The sequence below is a fragment of the Gorilla gorilla genome, chromosome 12, assembly GCF_029281585.2.
Source record: "Gorilla gorilla gorilla isolate KB3781 chromosome 12, NHGRI_mGorGor1-v2.1_pri, whole genome shotgun sequence".
NCBI lineage: Eukaryota > Metazoa > Chordata > Mammalia > Primates > Hominidae > Gorilla > Gorilla gorilla.
In genome coordinates, this window is record NC_073236.2 from 75,418,921 (window position 1) to 75,440,491 (window position 21,571).

Genomic DNA, 21,571 nt, shown 5'->3' on the forward strand with positions numbered 1-21,571 from the left:
GTGCCTTTGGCCTTTGACTCAAGGTATCCTCTCCCCGAACGCCAGGGACTCTCATTTGTCAGGCAGGAACAGGAGGATAATGTTGTCCCCAGTCTCCAGTAATCTCATGGCCTCTGAGGAAGGTATGAAATGGGTGAAATGGTTCCCTGCATCCCCATTCCTGAGGAGGACTCCAGAGAGGCAGAAGGAAGGAGAAATAAGAAAGAACCACCAGTACCTTTGAGGCAGACACACCGATTTCCCACTGGAGACCATCTGCTGGGGATTATTTACCACTAAAGACCTGCAGAACCATGTTGGAGCTCAAGGAAAAAAGCAACCTATGCACTCCCATACGCATTTTTTTCTGAGACACAGGGTCTCACTCTGTTGCCCAACCTGGAGTGTAGCGATGCGATCTCAGCTCACTGCAACCTCTACCTCCTGGGCTCAGCCTCTTGAGTAGCTGGGACTGCAGATGTACACCACCATGCCCAGCTAATTTTTTTATTTTTATTTTTTGTAAAGATGGGGTTTCACCATATTGCCCAGGCTGGTCTTGAGCTCCTGGGCTCATGCAATCCACCTGCTTTGGCCTCACAAAGTGCTAGGATTAGAGGCATGCACCACCATGCCTAGCTCTGTATGCATTTTTGTAGCAATTAATTTTTTCCAGAACATTAAAGTTGCTGAAAAATACTGAAAAATTGAAAAGTAGGTATACTATAACTCACGGAATTATTTTGGGCTTAAATATTTGTTTGATTTATATCAAAATTGAATTTATTATAATTTCAATTGGGCTTAAGTTTATGAAAAATTATTTAAGATTGTCATATGTCAAGAGAAATCATCAAACATGGCCATTCTCTCAACTGAAGTGGAGATAAGCAAAGAAGTAGATTTGGAAAACATGATGGATGAGTTTGCTTCCACTAAAGCCAAGGGGCACATTTTTCCTTTTGCCTCAGGCTCCAATATGGCTCAGCCCAGCCCTGGTCTTTATTTTAAATTTTGATATTTTGTTCATCAGATTTTTTTGCATTAATTTTGATTTTTAAAAAATATGGCATTAAAATATTATTTATCTCAATTACTGAGTTTTTGGTGTTCCGTTCATTTTGCACTGGTTTGCCACAGTGAACCACAGCCAATCCTTGCCCAGTGGATTGCTTCCTGGATCTCTGTTGTCAAACTTGTATCCTCATTCAAATCCTCCCTGGCAGTCCCCTTAATGCCCATGACTGAGGAGCTGTTTCCCTCAGAGACCTTGTCTCTGCATTACATCCTCATCATTCAAAGCTCTAATCCCTGGAACCCACTTCAGTAATTCTGCTTTGCACCTGTAAAGCTATTCAGAGAATCACCAGCAGTTGTCCTTCAGCCTTGGCTAGAGGGAGTACACAAATATAATTCTCTTAATCTCTTGCAAGGCCTTTAATCATTCTTAATGCACTCTGTCTGATTGGGCCTGCTAATGGAGACATGCCCTGACAAGGGGGGTCATAGGAAGAGAGAGTGACACTGAGAGTGACACCGACAATGCACAAACAACTTAGACCCAACTCCCCCAAGCCCCTTCTAGTCTGCCCCCATTCCCCCTGCAGAGGCCACTCTAACAGAAAGGGCACTAGAGTGGCTCCTTTCCATTTCCCCAGTTGACATCCTCCCCTGCCAACCAGATGTTTTACAGCTGGAAAGGGGCATGGGCAGTTGTTTCCTTTGTAAAGAGTTGTAGTATGAATACAATTTTCCACACGCTGACTCATGTGACTGTCACTCCATCCCTGGACTCCAGCACACAGTTCCAACTCCTTTGCTGACTTAGGGGTTGGGATGGAAAAGCTACTTTGATCCTCTAATTTAAGTTACTTCATGCCTCAGTTATTCACTCCTGCAGGCAGGGAATGGACTCTGAGTGCTCTCACAGTCCCTTCCAACCACAGGACTCTGCTGGGCTAGTATGAGAATCGTCTGGACAGAGCTGCAGTGTGACACACTGCTTCTGGGTGTGCAGAATCAAAGGAAAATGCTTATGGGCATTCCAGCTCACCTAACCACCTCTGTCATTTTAGTGTCATTCAACTTCATTAGGGCTATTTCTCTGAGCATTTCTTTCCATTAAATGTTTCTGCTTATTTTGCTCAGTCTGTCCATTTATTTAGCCTTTCTGTCACATTTTCCATCTTGACTAGGTTCCACTTACGCGAAGGCAGAGAAGCCTCATTCCTCCTGGTCCCTGCCACCATGGCCTAGTACGTGGAGTGTGACAGGTGAGAGTGTAGGCTCTGCAGCCAGGTGGACCTGGTTGAATCTTAGTGCCACTATTTGCTAGCTGGATGGGTAGCTGGGCAGATTACCTAAGCAGTCTGTTGGTCCCAGATTCCTCTTGTGTAAAATGGGATGCTGATATGTGGCTCAGAATATTGTGAGAATTACAGATCAGGTGCAGAGCTTGGTGTTAAGCATTGAGTAAAGAGTCAAAAAATATTAGCTGTGGAATGCATAAATGAACTTTTGCATGATAAAAAAATCACCATACAAGAAATACATGAGTGCATTCTTGTTCATGAATTCTAATAGTATAGAAGTATATGGAGGAAAAAATGAAAGAATCCTTTTATTGACTGCCCCTCTTCATCTTCCTCACTTCCTCAACATTAATAATAGTTCTTTATTTCTCTTATTTTGAAGAGAAAAGGTAATTATCTAATATGTGAATGTATTCTTACTGTAAATATCTAAGTGATCGGAAGCATACCACCCCCCAAACTGGAGAACATTCCCTTCAGCACCCCTTTCACTCTTAGTGCTGCCTCTGGAGGTAAGCACTCCAGAGAATCTAGGTAGAGACTTCTCATCTCCATCCTATTCATTTACACACACACACACACACACACACACATGCACACACACAATGTACACACACATATTTATACATCTTTTAAAAATATACCTTTAGCTTTTTCACAAGATGGCGCCAAAAGCGAAGAAGGAAGCTCCTGCCCCTCCTAAAGCTGAAGCCAAAGCGAATGCTTTAAAGGCCAAGAAGGCAGTGTCGAAAGGTGTCCACAGCCACACAAAAAACAAGATCCACATGTCACCCACCTTCCGGAGGCCCAAGACACTGCGACTCCGGAGGCAGCCCAAATATCCTCGGAAGAGCACCCCCAGGAGAAACAAGCTTGACCACTATGCTATCATCAAGTTTCCGCTGACCACTGAGTCCACCATGAAGAAGACAGAAGAAAACAACACTCTTGTGTTCATTGTGGATGTTAAAGCCACCACCAAGAACCAGATCAAACAGGCTGGGAAGAAGCTCTATGACATTGATGTGGCCAAAGTCAACACCCTGATTCGGCCTGATGGAGAGAAGAAGGCATATGTTCGACTGGCTCCTAATTACAATGCTTTAGATGTTGCCAACAAAATTGGGATCATCTAAACTGAGTCCAGCTGGCTAATTCCAAATATATGTATAACTTTTCACCATATATATATATATATATATATATATATACCTTTAAAAACATCTTTAATATTGCAGAATTAAACTGTATTTGCTATTCTGGAACTGCTTTTTCTCACTTAGCCATATAATTCAGACATATTTCCATGCCAGTACACATATATTCATCACAATTTTTAAATGGCAACATAATATTTTATAAGATATGTACAATAGTTCCCCCTGATCCATGGTTTCACTTTCCAGAGCTTTAGTTACCCATGGTCAACTGCGGTTTGGTTACCCATGGTCAACTGCAGTTAAATGGAAAATTCCAGAAAAACTCATAAGTTTTAAATTGTGCATCCTACTGAGTAGTGTCATCAAATTGTGTGCCATTCCACTCTGTCCAGCCTGTTATGTGGATCATCCTTTCGTCCAGCATATTCATGCTGTCTACACCATCTGTCCATTAGTCACTTAGTAGCCATCTCTGTTATTGGATAAAAGAAAAAAACATAGCATGTATAGAGTTCAGGACTATCCTCAGTTTCAGGCATCCACTGGGGGAGCTTGGAACATATTCCCCATGGATAAAGGGGTACACTCTAATTACTCCTACTGGTAGACATTTAGATTTTTCTCAGTTTTTCATGATTATATAAATAAATACCTTTAAGCTCTATAGGCTGAGGACCAAGCCACTCACGTTGGCAGCTGCCCCCATGCAGCCTGGAGGCAATCCCTCTCCTATACTGTAGAGAAGCCCTTTCTGGGTCTGAGCAAGGACTCTTGTGAGATTAGAGGTCACATAGATCCTTGCACCAGCGTGTCTAAAGCCATGCTCATGGCTGTCATCAAGGTCTAGTTCTTCAAAGGCCAGATGGAAGGGCTGGGACCCAGGTAATCTAAATCATTGACAGTCAGACAATAGAAAAAGGCAAGGTGTCTCCAGGAGATTGGCTTGCAGTTTACCTTGAAAGACTGCCCAAGAAATTGGAAGTGATATTTACAACTGTACTTCTCAGGTATTTGAAGATTGGAAATATGAACAAATGTAGATTTTAGGCATGAGTCATTGTCCAATGCACATATTTGAAAAAACACACAAAAAACCATGACTTGACTAAAACGCTGAATGACAGCAGGTGGTAGAGTTGTTGGATGATGCGTCTGCACATTGTAGGCCCTCCATGAAAGTCTCCTGAATGAATGAATGCATTTGTCTGATGTAGAGCCAACTACAGCTTAGCTCCACCTTGATTTTCCTTGCATGTTTACCTCATCACTCTACCAGAATCAGAGAAGTGATAAGGAAATGTCTCACATCCATTCTAGCCTGAGACTCTTCCTCTTCCAGAAAGCATGCCTGGGTCAGCATCACTAAAGGACACTGTCATTCCATGTGTTCCCAAGTTGGAATGAGTAGCCTCAATTGTGCTAATTTGAACATGGCTTCAATATCGCTTTGAGAATGTTTCTATATTCGTGTACCATCAAGCTTGTAGATGTCACTGAGACAAGGATTGTCTTATATCATTAAGTATGTACAGATTCACGTTATATGTTCAGTCCTACACTGTGTCTGTGACAGACACATATGCAGTCTGCCCAATAGAAACTCATCATCCTGTTAAGAAGAAACTTCATTCACATTTGAAATTACTAGTGAGTTAGGCAATGTACAATATATACTGTATCAATCAGGGTTCCAGTCAGGCAAACAGGAATCATGGCAGATGTTTTAAATAGAGTGTTTCATACAGGAAATTAGTTACAAAAGTGTTAAAAGGGCTGAAAGAACAAAAATGTAAGGTAACCAGAGAATAATAATGACAGGAAAATGGTCGTTGGGGAAGGTGGTGTTAGAGTCCAAGTGTACATGCTGTTGCTTTGTTTGAGGTGCTGTTACAACTGCTGACAGTGCTGGAACCACTGAAGAGGGACCACCCAGGCTAGAGCTGTGACCACTGAGCAGAGGCTGCTTTGGCTGAAGCTGGGGTCATCAGGGGGTTTCAGAAATTTTCAGAGGTGCCCCAAAGCAGGGATGGGGAGAGAGAACAGTGGCTTCTCTTCCTTTTCCATTTCTCTGCCAGAGCCTCTTACTGGAAGCCAGCTGGCAAGGGAACCTGGGAAATGTAGTTTTCAACCTCACAGCCCAGAGTCAGAGGCATGAATGTGGGGCTGACAGACAACAGGCTAATAAACAACCCAGATTTTAAATGTTGTGATACAGGTGATTGAACAAGACAATGTATAATAAGGGAGTGAGCTTAAAATACAGTTGGTATAAACAAAGTTTTAGAAGAGAGACTACAAGGTACACTGGAGACAGCAAGAAGCTTCCACAACTCTATCAGTGGGAATGTTCTGGATATGAGTGAAGAAACCAACCTCAAACATGCTATGGCTGCAAAAGAGGACTTTATTGGGTTGCATGATTGTGGAATACAGGGTATTCACTGGCTTCAGGGATGGTGGGATCCAGGTCTTGAATGATGTTGCTAGGTTCTGTCTCCTCAGTTTATTGGCTTTGCATGTCTCGACTTCACGCTTCAGACAGACGAGATGGTTATCCACAGACTCCCATCTTCCTAGCAGGTTGACCTCACTAGGAAAAGTCGTTTCATTACATCTGGCAGGTCCCATCCCTGACCCAATCTCAACTGCCAAGAGGAATGCCACTGTGCCTTACTCCACCAAATGGAATAGAGCAGGAAAAATCCCTCAGCAGGAACAGTGGGCAGCTGTTAACATGCAAAGGAAGATGGGCAAATGAGCTGAGCAAGAAAAAGGTATGGCCACCGTAGTCCTCCATATGCACCACAACAGGACATAGGCTGTGCCCTCTAGAAACCGCTATTTTGTCTCAAACCTGAAGAAGATTTAGGATCATTCTTTTTATTCTGTTTTAAAGGGGGTCTCACTCTGTCACCCAGGCTGGAGTGCAGTGGCATGATCTTGGCTTACTGCAAACTTTGCCTCCCGAGTTCAAGCAAATCTCCTGCCTCAGCCTCCTGAGTAGCTAGGACTACAGGTGCCTACCACCACACCTGGCTAATTTTTTTATTTTTTATTTTTTTAAGTAGAGGTGGGGGTTTCACCATGTTGGCCAGGCTGGTCTCAAACTCCTGACCTCAAATGATCCACCTCGGCCTCCCAAAGTGCTGGGATTACAGGCATGAGCCACCATGCCCAGCTGGATCATTTTTAAACCACAAATAAGCCAGTGTAAATTGATTTCCTCTGAGCTGTAATGCTCATGAAATATGAAGAGTCTTGGTCCAGGGCATCTCCCCATAGTACCTGGGGTGTTCTGAGCACACAGGGCACTCTCCACACATAAGGTGGTGCCAACAGCTGCCGGACACAGGAGAGGCAGCCCAGGCTACTGCAGTCACATGGTAATGTCACGTGCCATAAACACATAAGAAAGCCAGGGGATGCTCCCAGGAAGTTCCAGGGTATCAGCCAGAGTCCCAGAAGGAAGATGGCATTCCCAAAGGGTTTAGCTGAAGGGATTTTAATGAGGGGATGATTTATAGAGAGGTGGGCAGATTTCACAGAACCACAAAAGATGGCGAGATACCCAGGAACCTCACCATGCTGGGACTGTGTATTCATAGGTTTGTCATCAAATTTTTGCTAAAACTCAAGGTGCATATTATTGGGGTGCTATTTGGCATAGAAAACATTTGTCCAGGAAATTTTCTAATATCATGTCAAGTTAAACATAATTCATTGCAAATAAGAGGTACAAGGCATAGTATAATAGCAAGCTAGCACAAACAAAATTTGTGGACTTGCTAAAACATGGGAGAACAGCGTAGGCCAGAATAACAAAGTGATGAAGAGTTCAGGCTCTGGTGCTGGAGTCCCTGGGTTCAAATCCTTACTAGCTATGGGATCATAAGTGAATTTACTCATGTGTAAAATAGAGGTAATATTACTTATCCCATAAATTGTTATGAGGATTAAAGGATTAAATGCAATATTTGTAAGATGCTTAGAACTTTACTGGCACATAAATACTAGCATTATCTACAAAATTATACTACTCTTCCTCCGTTCACTCAATAAACATATAGTCAGGAGCCACATAACAATGTTTCAGTGAATGAGGAACCACATACACAATGGTGATTTCATAAGATTATAGTATCATATTTTTATGTACCTTTTCTATGTTTAGATGTGCTTAGATACACAAATACTACTGTTACAATTGCCCACAGTATTCAGTACAGTAACGTACTGTAGGTGTTTGTAGCCTAGGAACCATAGGCTAGACCAGATAGTCTAGGTGTGTAGCAGGCTACACCATTTAGGTTTGTGTAAGTATACTCTGATGCTCTCATTACGAAACTAACAATGCATTCTTTAGTAGGTATCCCCGTTGTTAAGTCACACATGACTGTGTATTAAATATTTACTATAGGCATCATGCTAGGCTCTGGGGAAAGTGGTAAGAAAAAAAAGACTACCTTTCCTGATGGACTGGGAAGAAAACATTAACTAATAATCACACACAGAAATAAAATCAAAACCGTGAGTGGTGGTGCTTGGAGCCATAAGAGCTGGTAATGACTATACAGGGGTAGGCCTTCTTGAGGAAGTGACATTTACCTATGACCTAGATGAGTTTACTAGGGAAAGTTCATTAGGTAAAGATGAGAGGGGGGAAAAATACCAGGCAGAGGAAGCACTATGTCCTCTGTGGCAGAAAGGATCATGGCAGGCATATTAGTCAGGACCCAGCCAGGAAAGCAAAACCCACTCTAGGTGATTTGATAGAGGGAATTTCACACGGGGAGTCAGAGGAGTTGAAAGAGCTCCCAGGGGAACCCTGAGAGTAGCAACTCCAGGAAGCTGGGACTACTGTATTTGTTTGCTAGGGCTGCAGTAACAAAGTGCCACAGACTGGGTGGCTTCATGCAGAAAGTTATTGTCTCAGAGTTCTGAAGGCTGGAAGTCCAAAATCAAGGTGTCAGAAGGGGCAGTTCCTTTTGAGGCCTATGAGGGAAGGATCTGTTCCAGGCCTCTTTCTTTGACTTGTAGATGACCATTTTCACCTATGTCTCTTCACATCGTCTTCCCTCTGTGTGTGTCTATCTCTGTCCAAACTTCCCCTTTTTATAAGGACAACATTCACATTGGATTAGGGTCCACCCTAATGACCTCACTTTAATTCGGCTACTCTGTAAAGACCATAACCCTAAATAAGGTCACACTCTAAAGTACTGGGGGTTAGAACTTCAACACATGAACTCGCAGGGGAGACACAATTCAACCCATAGCACCACCCTGGAAGCTGGAGAACAAGGAAAGAAACAGTTTCTGGAGCCTAAGACAAGACAAGCTGGAACAAAGAGGGCCTGCCAAGATGGGTAGCAGGGATCACACAGAGATGGCTGTGTAGTGGGAACTGCAGCCACAGAAGAGACTCCTGAGAAAGAGAAGCAGGAGGAGAAATACTCTGGCTTCTCCTTCCTTCACCTCCAGTATCTTTTGCCCTCCCTCACTCCCCATTGGCTGAACTTTACTGGAAGGCAGTTGGCTCTGGAGCCTGGAACAGCCCCCAGTGACACAGAGCAGATCGGGGGACCACGGGATGGGAAGGGTGGACATGGCTCTGACAGCAACAATGTAACACCCATGCAACGAGTCTGCAAGGCCGAATGGAGGCCAGCTGGCTGCAGGGGAGAGAGCAAGGGAGTCTGGCAGAAGGTGCACCTGGAGAAGGAAGTAGAGGCCAGGCCAGGTAGGAGTTTGGTCTGCATGCTAAGAGCCATAGAAATATCAAAAGGTTTTTAATAGAGCTGGGGGAGAGGCGGTGATGTGATCAGAGATGTGTTTTGAAAAGACCTATCTGGCTATGAAGTGGAGAGTGGGTTGAGGATAGTGGGGCAGATCAGTTAGAAGGCTATGCCTAAGAGAAAGCCTGTTTTACAAAAAGAGGGAGCTCCTGCTGCCCCTCTCTTTCCCTGGAGTTTTCATACCCTCCACGTGTACTAGACATGTGTATCTGCCAGTCAAAGCCACCCCTCCCCTGGTGCAGAGGCCCGCTCCAAGCTCTCATTGCCCAGTGTCCTTTTTCTAGATCCTCTCCTGGTTCACTTCCTTTCTCTCTGGGCAGTCCTTCCCATGCTGCAACACTGATTCTTCTTTTGTCACCCACCTGCTGCAAGGGGGGCCCTTGTCACCCATCTCACCCATCACTCTGGCTTAATGGTGCTGACTGAGTCCATGGCTTTGGTGGCCACCCATATGTTGCTGCTGCTTCTCAGATCTGTATTTCCAGACATGATTTCTCTCGTGAGAAAAATCAGCCTGCCAGATATCTCCACTGGAATGTCCAAAGGAATTGGAATCATGAGCTCAGCATGTCTAAAACTGAACACATTATCTTCCCCTCGCACGCGGACCCCTGTAACCTGCCCTTCATCCCGCGTTCCCTATCCTCCTTATGTCCCACCCCCACTCCTGTCTGAATATTTCACCAGAAACAGGAGTGGGGGGTGGGACGTAAGGAGGATGGGGGAAAGAACATCATCCTAAACTATTCCCTCTTACTCCCCCACATCCCATTGCTGTCCGAGTCCTGTTGGCTCTGTCCTAGATATCTGTCAAAATCCACTTTTCCTGCTACTTCCCTAGCCCAGGTCCTCATTTTTATGTGGGTTCATGCAGTGGTCTCCTAGCTGGCTTCCTGCCTCAAGCCTTGCCCTGGCCAGTCCACTTTTCCTACAATCAAAGTGACATCTACCAATGTAAATAGATCATGTCCTTTCTCTGCTTAAAATCCCTTCAGTGATTTCTTATCATCCTCAAGTAAAGTCTGATTACTATCTCTGCACAGTGCCCAGCCCACAATAAATGCTTGGTGATTAAATGAATAAATGACAAACCAATATAGAAAAATTGCTAAGTGTGGAAATGAAGAAAAGATGCCATTTTTTTTCCCCTGGAAGTCTTTCCAACTGTCCAAGACTCAATCTGGATCTATCCTTGGGTGTTTGTGTTGTACTTCTCACACTATATTAACCCATCTACTTACCTGTCTGTTTCCTACTGGAATGTTCCTTGGTTGCTACTATATCTCCTAGCACAGCGCCTGGAAGAAAGTAAATGCTCAAAAAATATTTGATGAATGAATGAATGATAATGAGAGCTCTGGGCTGGGGCTGACTATGAAATGCTTACTAGGAGCAGAGTGTGTCTGTCCTGGTTCCAAAGCACTGGGGGAACCAGGATGGGTAGAGAGGCTGAAGGCAAGCCCTTTAGGGGAAGGATAGCAGTGACAAAGGCTGAAAGATCAACAGCAATACATTTTTCTCAGGAGACTTCTTTGGGGCAGTGTTTTCTAAGCTGGGTTCCAGGGACCACTGGTCTTGCGAGATGCTCTATCTAGGGTTCTATGTCAAATCAGCATGTAGAAACATGCAGCCCACACCCCTTGTGTACATCAGCATCTCAAAGAGTCTGAGAAGTCCTGCAGTTGAAAAACCAACACTTTAACCCTTTTAACTCAGTATTTCCTGAACTTATTACATAAGTTTGAATATACAAAAATAAAGTTTTTCGCTTAATACTCAGCAACACCCCCTTCCACAAGATATACTGGAATAAATAGTGTTTGGTGGTCATGAGTATTTTGGGAAAAGGGCAGGAGAAGCTTGAATTTCCCCCAGTGTGCCTCGGGTGAGCACTGTGGTTATAGCCACTTGATGAGAACAGTCAGAGGAAGGCTGCTCTGGGCCATCAAGTGCAGACTGTATGGGGCAGGCGAAGGCTGGGAACAGAGACACCCCTGAAGGGGTTGTAGATTCAGGGGGAAAGGTGATGGATGGCCTGGACAAAGATTGTGGTGGAAACAAAATCAATGGGCACACCATTTTCCCTTCTTGGAAGAACCTCTGAAAGGAGAAGCCCTATTCACCCCGACTGCCTGGCTTAGGCCACACCCCTAGAAATGCAGCTACAACCAGGGCAAACCATCAACAGCATCTTCTCAGCATCCATGCCACCCCAAGTAGGCATCCGAGGACATGCAAAAGAGAAGCATGTGTTCTTTTGTGGTCAAAGTCTGTTTTCTGTCTTGGAGCAGGTATGCTCCTGATGGTGCTGCAAGCAGCAGGGGGTGAGGCTGCAAGCTGGGCTAAAAACAGCCCCACCCCCTCTAGCCACAATCAGCTGTGGGATAAAAGCCCCTAAAGACCAAGACTGTACTCATGTCTGACTCATCTCTGCTTCCAGCTCTCAGCTAAACCTGCCCAGAGGAGAGCATGGCAGACAGGAGGGTGCTTGCTCAGAAGCCTCTAGGTTAGAGGTAAACAGGACTAAGGTTAATAAAGAAATTCATAATGAGGGTATAGCAACTGTACCCCCACCCCATCACCAGATGATGACCTGGTCTGAGAGAGGAAACATGCAGGTGGGTCACATAACTCCATGTAAAGCAGGTAGCGCACCATGCCTGCATTTAAGGGCTCAGCAGGTGTTACTTATTACTATTATTTTCTCCTATGCAAGTAACTGAAAAAAAAATTACTTCATTTAAGATCTTTAGCAAATACTTTTGGTGTTAACTCTTTCAGGGACACTTCTTTTTTAAAAATTTATTTTTTAATATAAATGGGACAGGGTCTAGCTATGTTGCCTAGGCTGGTCTCGAACTCCTAGGCTCAAGGGGTCCTCCACCCTCAGCCTCCCAAAGTGCTGGGATTACAGGCACGAGCCACTGCATCTGGCCTGAGGGACACTGCTAACGCAGTACCTGGTGCTTTTCTGGCCCCTAAGCCCATGGGCTTAGGAAAAAATTAAGTCAGTGCCAAAGAGGACCCCAAACCCCACCATTGTTTCACAGACAGTGTTCAGTATGGCCTGTACCTCAGGGTAATCACTTCATTTTGCTCTTTTCTCTCCACTGCTCTCAGTGTGGAGGGAACTGGGAGGACCTGTCTGACCACAAACAACCCACCCAAGGAGGCCCTGCTGCTCCCAGAGGATGCTCCTGCCAGAGTTCTCCTAGTTCCTTGCAAGGAGCCCTGGAAAAACAATCCCACCCTGGGTCTACCATAGTCTCGGGGACTTTTAAACCAATGCCCAGCTAGAAAAAACATCCCAGGCAGTTCGAGGATAGAAGAGGAAATAATATTAAGAGCCTGCCATATGTTGAATGTTTACTATGTCTCAGTAGAATATAAATGCTTTAGGTTCTTACAGAAGCCCTCCAAGGTGGGTACTCTTATTATCCCCTTTTTACTAATGAAGAAACTGAGACTTAAGGAGGTTAAATACCTGGTAAGTAGATAGAGTAGGGATCTGACCTAAGCTGTCCAACTCCAGGGCTCATGCTCTTAACACTGTTTATCCTGCTTTCCCAGGAAATTACAGAGGCCCTTTGGTGCTCCCCAGCTCTCCTTGTTTTCCTGTTTCTAAGCATCTGAGTGCATCCTGATAGCTGTGGACAGCAGAGATTTGGAACAGGAGATTGAAGAAGTCTCACCTACTGCCATGCTTGGCACATAGTAGACACTCAACACACGCTAGACTCTCCCCACCTCCTGTTGCTTCTTGGCACCAGGCTTCACTCTGGACAAGAGTTAACATCTCATCCTTTACCCATGTCTTCTTTGACTGAACATCTGGCTATTAGTGGGAGATGGGTCAAAGAAGTATTCACTCATCCTTTCATCCAACAATACTGACAGAGCACCTGCCCTGTGCCAGGCTCAGCCAGAGTCTGGAGATAAAGACTTGAATGAGACCCCTGGTGACAGGTGAGAGACAAAGCAAAGGGCTCATTTCCATGGAGGATGATGGGGATTCACACCTGGGTTGGGCAAGGCACACAATGGAGCAGGGTGATATGGTTGGCTTCGTGTCCCCACCCAAATCTCGTCTTGAATTGTAGTTACCATAATCCCCATGTGTCATAGGAGGGACCTGGTGGGAGGTAATTGAATCATGGAAATGGTTTCCACCATGCTGTTCTTGTGATAGTGAGTGAGTTCTCATGAGATCTGATGGTTTTATAAGGGGCTTTTCCCCTCTTCACATTGGACTTCTCTCTCCTGCCGCCACGTGAAGAAGGCCATGTTTGCTTCCCCTTCTGCCGTGACTGTAAGTTTCCTGAGGCCTCCCCAGCCATGTGAAACTGTAAGTCAATTAAATCTCTTTTTTAAATAAATTACTCATTCTTGGGTATGTTCTTATAGCAGCATGAGAATGAACTAATACACAGGGTGACATGAGAAGGCTTCCTGGGAGACAGTGCCTGAGCTGATCTCTGATGAGAAAGTAAGAGGAGGACATTTCAGGCACAGGGAACAACATGTGCAAACACACAAGGCTGAAGTAAACAAACAGGAAGCTGTGAAAAAGGACAGTGATGAATGACTAGCCCAACAGGGTAATCTTGACCCCCAGGGTACCTTTGGCAACAACTGGAGACTTTTTGTTTGCTTTTCACAATTGTGTGTGTGTGTGCATGTATGCACGTGTGTGTGCAAGTGTCTGCTACTGGCATCTAATAGGTAGAGGTCAGGGATACTGCTGAACATCCTACAGTGCACAAGATAGCCCCCCACGACAAAGAATTATATCTGGCCCAAGATGTTGAGAAACCCTGGACTAGAACAACACACATAAAAACATATTATAGTACTTTGACAATTAAAACTTCATAGTACTAGCACATGAATAGATAGAGAGACCAATGGAACAGTTTAAGAATATAAATATATACAGGAATTTAGCATATGATAAAGGAAGCATTCCAAATTCAGTGAGAATTCAATAAGTGTTGTTGAGATTCCTGGGTAGCCATCTTGAAAAACATTGAGCTGGAGCTATACCTCACACCATATATCAGAATAAATTCCACATGGATTAAACATTTAAAGGTAAACAATAAAACCACACAAGTACCAAGAGAAAATGTGGGAGAAATCTTTTATAATCTTAGAGTGGGAAAGTCTTTCCTAATCCTGACTCACAAATCAGGAACTATAAAATAGGAAATTGATTAAGTCAACTAATAAAAGTTGAAAAAAACTTTTTAAGCTCTTGCATGTGAAACAAACAAAAATCAAACCTGTATATAAGCAAAGTCGAAAACAAATGCAAATCTGTAAAGGATACACAAAACTCAGCAGACAAAGGGCTAATTTCTTTAAATTATAAAGATACATAAACCTCTAAAGAAAAGACCAATGAAAATATGAGCAAAGCATGTGAAAAAGTGGCTTATAGAACAATAATGAAAATAAATACAAATGGCTGTTAAACATATGAAAAGATGTTCAACCTCTTCATGATAAGAAAAATGCAAATTAAAAGTACCGACATGCCTTGGTTTTTTTTTGTTCATTTCTCACATTTGCAAAAACCCAAATTTGAAAATACGCAGACATTTCCATATATTGCTGGTGGGTATGTCAACTAGTACAGCCCCTAGGAGGGCGATTTAGCAATATTTACCAAAATAGCAAATGCATATATCATCTAACCCAGCAATCTCACTTCTTAGAGCTTACTCCACAGATACATATATTTGCATGCATATGAAGTGCCATATATACAAGGTTATAAATTGCAGCAAACGATTAGAAACAATTTAAATGCTCATTAATAAGGAACTGGTTAAACAAGTTAGAGGTTGGCAAACTACCATCAGGGCCCAAATCTGGCCTTCTTCCTGTTACTGTAGGACTTTCAAGGGAAAAATCGTTTTAACATGTTTAAATGGTTGAAAAAAATCAAAAGAGAATTACATTTTGTGACACATGAACATTATATAAAATTCTAAAATCAGAGTCCATAAATAAAGTTTTACTGGAACACAGCCACGCTCCTTTGTTTACACATGGTCTCTGACTTCTTTTGCACCTTAAGAGAGAACTGAGCAGTTTCCCAAGAGACTCGCTGTCCCACAAATCCTAAAATATTTACTATTTGGCCCTTTATAGAAAATTTTGCTGGATTGGAGTATATCCATGCAGTTGAATACACGGCTACAAAAAAACAATTTAAAAAACTCTGTATGTATTGCTACAGAAAGGTTTCCAGGCTATATTACTAAATTTTAAACAAGCAGACAAGAAAAGTGTAAATTGCATGTTATCATTTGGATTAAAAGGCGGGATATATTTGTATTTTATTATAATATGCATAAAACTTATCTGGAAGCAAATACAAGAAATTAGTAAGCAGTGAGTGAGATTGGTGAACATGAAACAGAGGAAGAACAAAACTGTGTGTATGAAGTATATTAATAATTATTTTTAAAACTATACAGTGGGTAGGATTTACATACAATGAAATATTATTTAGCCTTAAAAGAGAAGGAAATTCTGACATGAGTGAACCTTGAGGATATCATGCTTAGCAATGTCAATCACAAAAGGACAAATATTTTATGATTCCACTTACAGGAGGCACCTAGAGTAGTGAAATAATAAAGACAGAAAGTAAAATGGTAGTTTTCAGGGGTTGGGGAGAAAAAGGAATGGAAAGTTAGTGGGTACAGAGCTTTAGTCGGGGAAAAAGTTCTGGAGATGGATGGTGGTGATAGTTGTACAACAATGTGAATGTACTTAATGCCACAGAACTGTATACTTAAAAATGACTAAAATGGCCAATTTTATGTTATTTATATTTTATCACAATATTAAAAATATCTAGGCCAGGAAAAAAATAAAAACACACAGTCGTAAATAAGAGCACAGATTCATGTCACTAAAAAGTTGTTCGGCCCGGCTTTGAGGGTGATGAGGCTGGAGGTGTCTGCATGGCCTGATGAGAAAGCACTTGTATTCTGGCCTAAGGAGTTTGCATTTTGCATGTCCTGAGGACAATAAGGAGCAACAGGATCCATTTTGTTAAAAAACAAAATTCTGGAAACAAGAAAAGAATGGACAGAAGAGGCTTGGGTGGGCAGGGAAAGAAGAGGGAGATCTAAACTCTGACTTTTTTTTTATCTTCCCCAAATTCCTACCTAAGGGGCCTGGGGAGTCACACCCTACAAACCATACAGTCTCATCAGAGGGTTTTTTGTTTGTTTGTTTTTGTTTTTTTGAGACAGAGTCTCGCTCTGTTGCCCAGGCAGGAGTGCAGTTCTGTGATCTTGGCTCACTGCAACCTCCACCTCCCAGGTTCCAGCGATTCTGTGCCTCAGCCTCCCAAGTAACTGGGATTACAGGTGTGTGCCACCACACCTGGCTAATTTTTGTATTTTTAGTAGAGACAGGGTTTCACCATGTTGGCCAGGCTGGTCTGGAACCCCTGACCTCAAGTGATCCACCCACCTCAGCCTCCCAAAGTGCTGAGATTACAGGCGTGAGCCACCGTGCACTGCGTAGAAGGATTTTTATTTAACCCCCCTATATAAGGTGGCCTGCTTTCCAACCTGGCTCTGGCATAACATCACATAACAAATAAGGAAGGAAATATAAATATTTAAACCCCAAATATATTTTCTTGCCATATCTTGAAATTGCCTGGCAAGGTTGTCTCTTGTGGGAAAAATCTATGGAGAATCTATAGAGATTCTATGGAGAATCCCCTTCCCCTCCCCTCCTTTTTCCTCTTTCTTTCCAGACCCAGGAGATATTCAACTAAGAGCCAGGTAACCTTTTAAGTGGGATAAGAAACATTTTACAACCTGCTCTCTCCGAAGTCTGCTGAAAGCTTCTTCTGAACAATAAAACTTGGTCACCACAATCCTTTATCTTAACCTAAACATTTCCTTTCTATTGGTCCCAGGTCTTTAGATAAACTCAACCAATTGTCAACCAGAAAACTTTAAAATCTACCTATAAGCTGGAAGCCCCCGCCTCTTCCCCACCTTCGAGTTGTCCCGCCTTTCTGGAGCAAACCAATGTATTTCTTAACTGTATTTGATTGAAGTCTCACGTCTCCCTAAAATGTATAAAACCAAGCTGTGCCCTGACCACCTCGGGCACATGTTCTCAGGCCCTCCTGAGGGCTGTGTCATGGGCCATGGTCACTCATATTTGGCTCAGAATAAATCTTTGCAAATATTTTACGGAGTTTGGCTCTTTCTGTCAACAATGAGTATTAGAGGGTACCTCTTGGAAGAGAACCTGGGTGCTGGGGAACACGGGTGGGAAGGAGACCTATTTTTTACTATAAATCCTTTTGTTGGATTTCTACATGTATGTTCATTTCCTATAAAAAAAATTGTGTTTATTTTTAAAAGAAAAGCTCTTCAAGCAAATATGAGGGAAGAGAAGTACTTTCCCAAAGTGTGGTGGAAGGGAAGGGGGAGAGTTTGTGATGGGGTGGGGGTGACGGGCCTGAACTTCATCCAAGCCTCTGAGGACCCGAGGAGCAGAAACTTGTGGGGATGTGAGCTAGAAGGTGAAGCCCACCGGTTCCTAGGTGACCTCTCTCTGACTTCATGGGCCATGGAACAGGCTGTCTTTGCGGTAATCTCAACAATGCTCAAGGCAGTCAGTGCCTGGCAACTTTGGACTTAAGAGTATCTGGTAGGTGCAAAACATCAGCCAGGCACTTGGTGCCCAAAGCCTTTGATTACACCCCAGCTGGACACCTAGAGCCTGGACGTCAGCTTGGGGAAAACCACTTCTTATGCAGAAAGTAAAGCCCAGCAAAGGCCACCAAGTATTCCTAACAGGAATACACCTAACAGGGCCTTTCCTCCCCCTCTTCCCAGCCCCACCAACTCCTTCCCTCCTCTTTGCCTTACAGGGAACCTCTGCACAGCCAAGCTAGGATATTGGGTTTCTGGACTCTTGCTAGAACTTCTTTGAGTCATTCATTTTCTTTTTATTTATATATACTGTGTTGCCTCAACTATATTGCACCATTTAGTCTCAGGTCTCTGGGAAAGAGAGGATCTCACAACAGAAACATTTTTCCAGAAAAACCCTGAGAGGGGGCTGGCCTCTTTGAGGGCTTAAATGTCTCTGCGACATCACAGAGGCATGCCAATTTCTGTCTTAGTCCATTCGGACTGCTCTAACAAAAATAGCACAGACTGGGTGGCGTAAACAGCAGGCACTCTTTTCTCACAGTTCTGGAGGCTAGAAGTCCAAGATCAAAGTGCCAGCATCAGGCCTTGGGAGGGCCTGCCTCCTGGTTCATAGATGGCCATCGTCTCCCTATGTCTTCACACGGTGGAAGGGGCAAGGAAGCCTTCCCCACACACCTGCCCTTCACTCTGCGGAGCCCAGCTTCCTACTGCAGTAAACTCTCATATGGCCAAGAAGGTAAAGGTCTGCTCAGGGCATTCACCTCCTTTCAGTGGTTCTCCACATTCAGCCCAGATAGACTCAGCCAACAGGAAACCCATTAACCAAAAGCTTGTGTTCTGTTTGGCCTCTTACACATCAAAGGGAACATAACAGTGAAAATTATAATAAGCAACAATGATCATCATCATTTCCAAGAGACAACATCAGTGCCAGCAGTTCCAATGAGACCCTGGGGTGTCAGTCACTGTATCTGCAAACAGAAAATGCAACTCACCTGCCTCTCCAGGCATCAAGAGTGCTCATAACGCTTAGAAAACTGTAAATAGCTTATAACTGCCAGTTGCTGCTATTGTTCATAAGTGCTTTGGGGTCACAGCAATAGGGAGCTCTCGAAATAATGAGAAGGTGTGCTCTCGGCAATGAAATTAAACAGGCATTTCAGGGCAACCTCGGCTCAGATCCCTGGAGAAAAAAAGAACCTACAGCTTACCTCCAGAGGGGCACTGAGGATCATGTTTCACCCTGAGAGGGGGCTGGCCCTGGAAGGAAATGACCTGAGGTCGCGGTGGGCCTCCATTCTGCGGGAGAGGGCAGGGAAGATGCTTGGCTGCTCTCACAAAGGAGCTTCTAGGATCTGCCTCTTTTTTTTCTCACCTCCTCCTAAGGGAAAAAGTTGTTTTCCTTCCTGCGCCTCAGGGCAGAGCAGAAGTTGAAATGGACTACTTGTTCCTAATATTATTTACAGTTCAGCAAAGGACTTGGGGTCTCCAGCCTCAGGTCTAGAAACTCCTTCCACAGCCACACCCTGAAAAGGACTAGGTTAGCAGCAAAGCTGGCGCTCCTGAGATAGTATGCGATCTTCTGGTGGCGCTTTAAGCTTGTGGTATAAACTGAGGTGGTCTCAGGTCTCTGGGAAAGAGAGGATCTCACAACAGAAACATTTTTCCAGAAAAGGGCGCAGCTTTGGAGTTGCCTTAATAACATGGGATCTAGCGCCACCTAGTGCCTGCTGCGGAGCTTGACATGGGTCTTGCTCTGATGAGGTGGTTTTGTTTTTTTTGGAAATTGGCTTTAACCAAGAGAGAGACCGAAATGGAGAAACACGTTTTCTGCACACAGGGCTGTCCTCATGCCCACGATGAGGGACTGAGAGTTTGGTGGGAGAAGCTGAAAAGCTACAATCTTAATGTGTCACGGACGGGGGTGTTGGGTGAGGGGATGGGGGAGTCTTTCTCTTGGAAGAAAGCTGGGGTGACTCACAAGTAATATTTAGAGTCTTAGTCCCAGAAGATTGGCTTAGATTTGTCTGCGTGAATATTTTTGCTCACACTAGAAAAAAAATACTGGTGCTATTTTATGACTTCTATGCTTTTCAAACTAGTTTCTCAGAGCTCTCCCAGAGCCAGCATAGGGGCTGCTTACAAAAAGCCCTTGGAAGCTGCTTCATTGTGGAGTCCATTCCTGCTCCTTGCTACTGCCTACAGGACAAGCAGCCCTCCTTTTTTGTCCTGCCACTGTCTGGCTGCCCCCTAACCCTCTACTAATTAAAGCCACCATTTGCTATTTGTTTAATGTGATTCATTTAAACCTCAGAACAGCCAAGGCAGTGGATATTGGTAATCTCAACTGATCTTTAGGGAGGTTACAGGACTTACTCAAGATCTTTCAGCTCATAAGCAGAAGTGGGATTTGAACCCAGAGTTATTGAGCTCCAAAAAATTTGTTCATTTCACTACAGTACTCCATCTGCACTGCTAGGGGTAGTGGCTATTGCAGAGGATGCTACAATGTCCAGGAGGTTCCAGGAGGTTCTTAAGGAGACGAAGAACCTCTGAACTAGAGGACTTCTAGCTTGGAGGACACTTCCTGCTCTGGGCCGGTCCCTGTGACTCCAAGGCCTGGCTCGATGCTTGGTGTAAACACCTCCCTCCTCACAGCATCTGCCCTCCCTCAACACAGACACTTCCTCAGCCTACACTTCTCCACCCTTGGAAACCACCCCAGAGGAATAATGAGAGCAAAGAGCAGGGCAGGGAGTTGGCAACTGTGTAGAATGCCAGGAGAATCGTGGATTTGTCTGACTTCTGGGCTTTGGCCTCATCTGGTGGAAAACTGTGAAAATTCCCTACTGGCTCCTCCCTTCCCTTCCCTCCAGGCCCCTCCACCATTCTCCACCAAATAGACACGCCTCCAGAAGAAGGTTAAGTAAGGCTACCCTCTGGATGCCTCTGAAACAAAATGGTTTGCTTAAATGTACAGATTCAGAAATAAAGTTTAAATGGGGCAGCAGGCTGCAGTGGGACCCACACCCTGACCTCCATAAATGGATAAATGTTCAGGCTGCTGGAAGACCATGGAGGTGGTTTGGGGGTATCCGAGGAGCACAGAATTAAGAGACTGGGACTTCAGTCCCCATTCTGTCACTCCTCAGCTCAGTAATTTTGGGCAAAGTCACTTAACCACTGTGAACATCAGTTTCTTCACTCAGAGAATGAGGACAATGATTCTCTTACCTGTAAGCTAACAGATGAACAAGCGCTCGGTAAAGCCCTGTAAGGGTGTGAGGTACCATACAATGAAGGAACTATGGGCATGCAGGATTTAGCTGAGAGTGACTTTACTCAGTTCATCCTTTCCCTACCTCTCCCTCTTCCCCAAAAGGAGTCTGTCTCCTATAAAAGGGGTCTTAATACAGACTCACACACACGCACACAGGGTCTTCAGTTCTTGTGGGCTTTTCATTTTTTTTTCAGAGTTAAATCATCTTGGAAAACAGCTTTTCCAATAAAGACCCAGTGGCCAGGACTGCTGGATGCACTTTCTTTAAAGGTGGCGGGAAACGCAGAAGCAGGAAGGTCCAGGACGGCATCCATCCTGTGCAAGGGGAAGGTCCTAAAAG

General features: G+C 44.1%; 1 protein-coding gene and 2 long non-coding RNA genes across 3 annotated transcripts; all 3 read left to right on the top strand.

The window, feature by feature from the left end:
* The first annotated feature begins 2,948 nt into the window (after positions 1 to 2,948).
* Positions 2,949 to 3,433, top strand: LOC101141087 (large ribosomal subunit protein uL23-like). The gene has a single exon (XM_055378020.2). The coding sequence runs from the start codon at positions 2,954 to 2,956 to the stop codon at positions 3,425 to 3,427; it is 474 nt and encodes a 157-aa protein (XP_055233995.2). The 5' UTR covers positions 2,949 to 2,953; the 3' UTR covers positions 3,428 to 3,433.
* A 5,583-nt stretch (positions 3,434 to 9,016) lies between these two features.
* LOC109025689 (uncharacterized) lies at positions 9,017 to 15,278 on the top strand. Its single transcript, XR_002004614.3, has 3 exons — positions 9,017 to 9,191; positions 12,367 to 12,667; positions 12,817 to 15,278. It is a non-coding gene; the product is annotated as an uncharacterized lncRNA (long non-coding RNA).
* Positions 15,279 to 17,932: 2,654 nt separating this feature from the next.
* On the top strand, positions 17,933 to 20,240 carry LOC134756711 (uncharacterized). Its single transcript, XR_010129803.1, has 3 exons — positions 17,933 to 18,079; positions 18,493 to 18,687; positions 20,054 to 20,240. It is a non-coding gene; the product is annotated as an uncharacterized lncRNA (long non-coding RNA).
* The last annotated feature ends 1,331 nt before the right edge of the window (positions 20,241 to 21,571 follow it).

Coding starts and splice junctions, on each gene's coding strand:
- LOC101141087 (XM_055378020.2), top strand. CDS start 2,954: ATGGCGCCAAAAGCGAAGAAGGAAGCTCCTGCCCCTCCTAAAGCTGAA.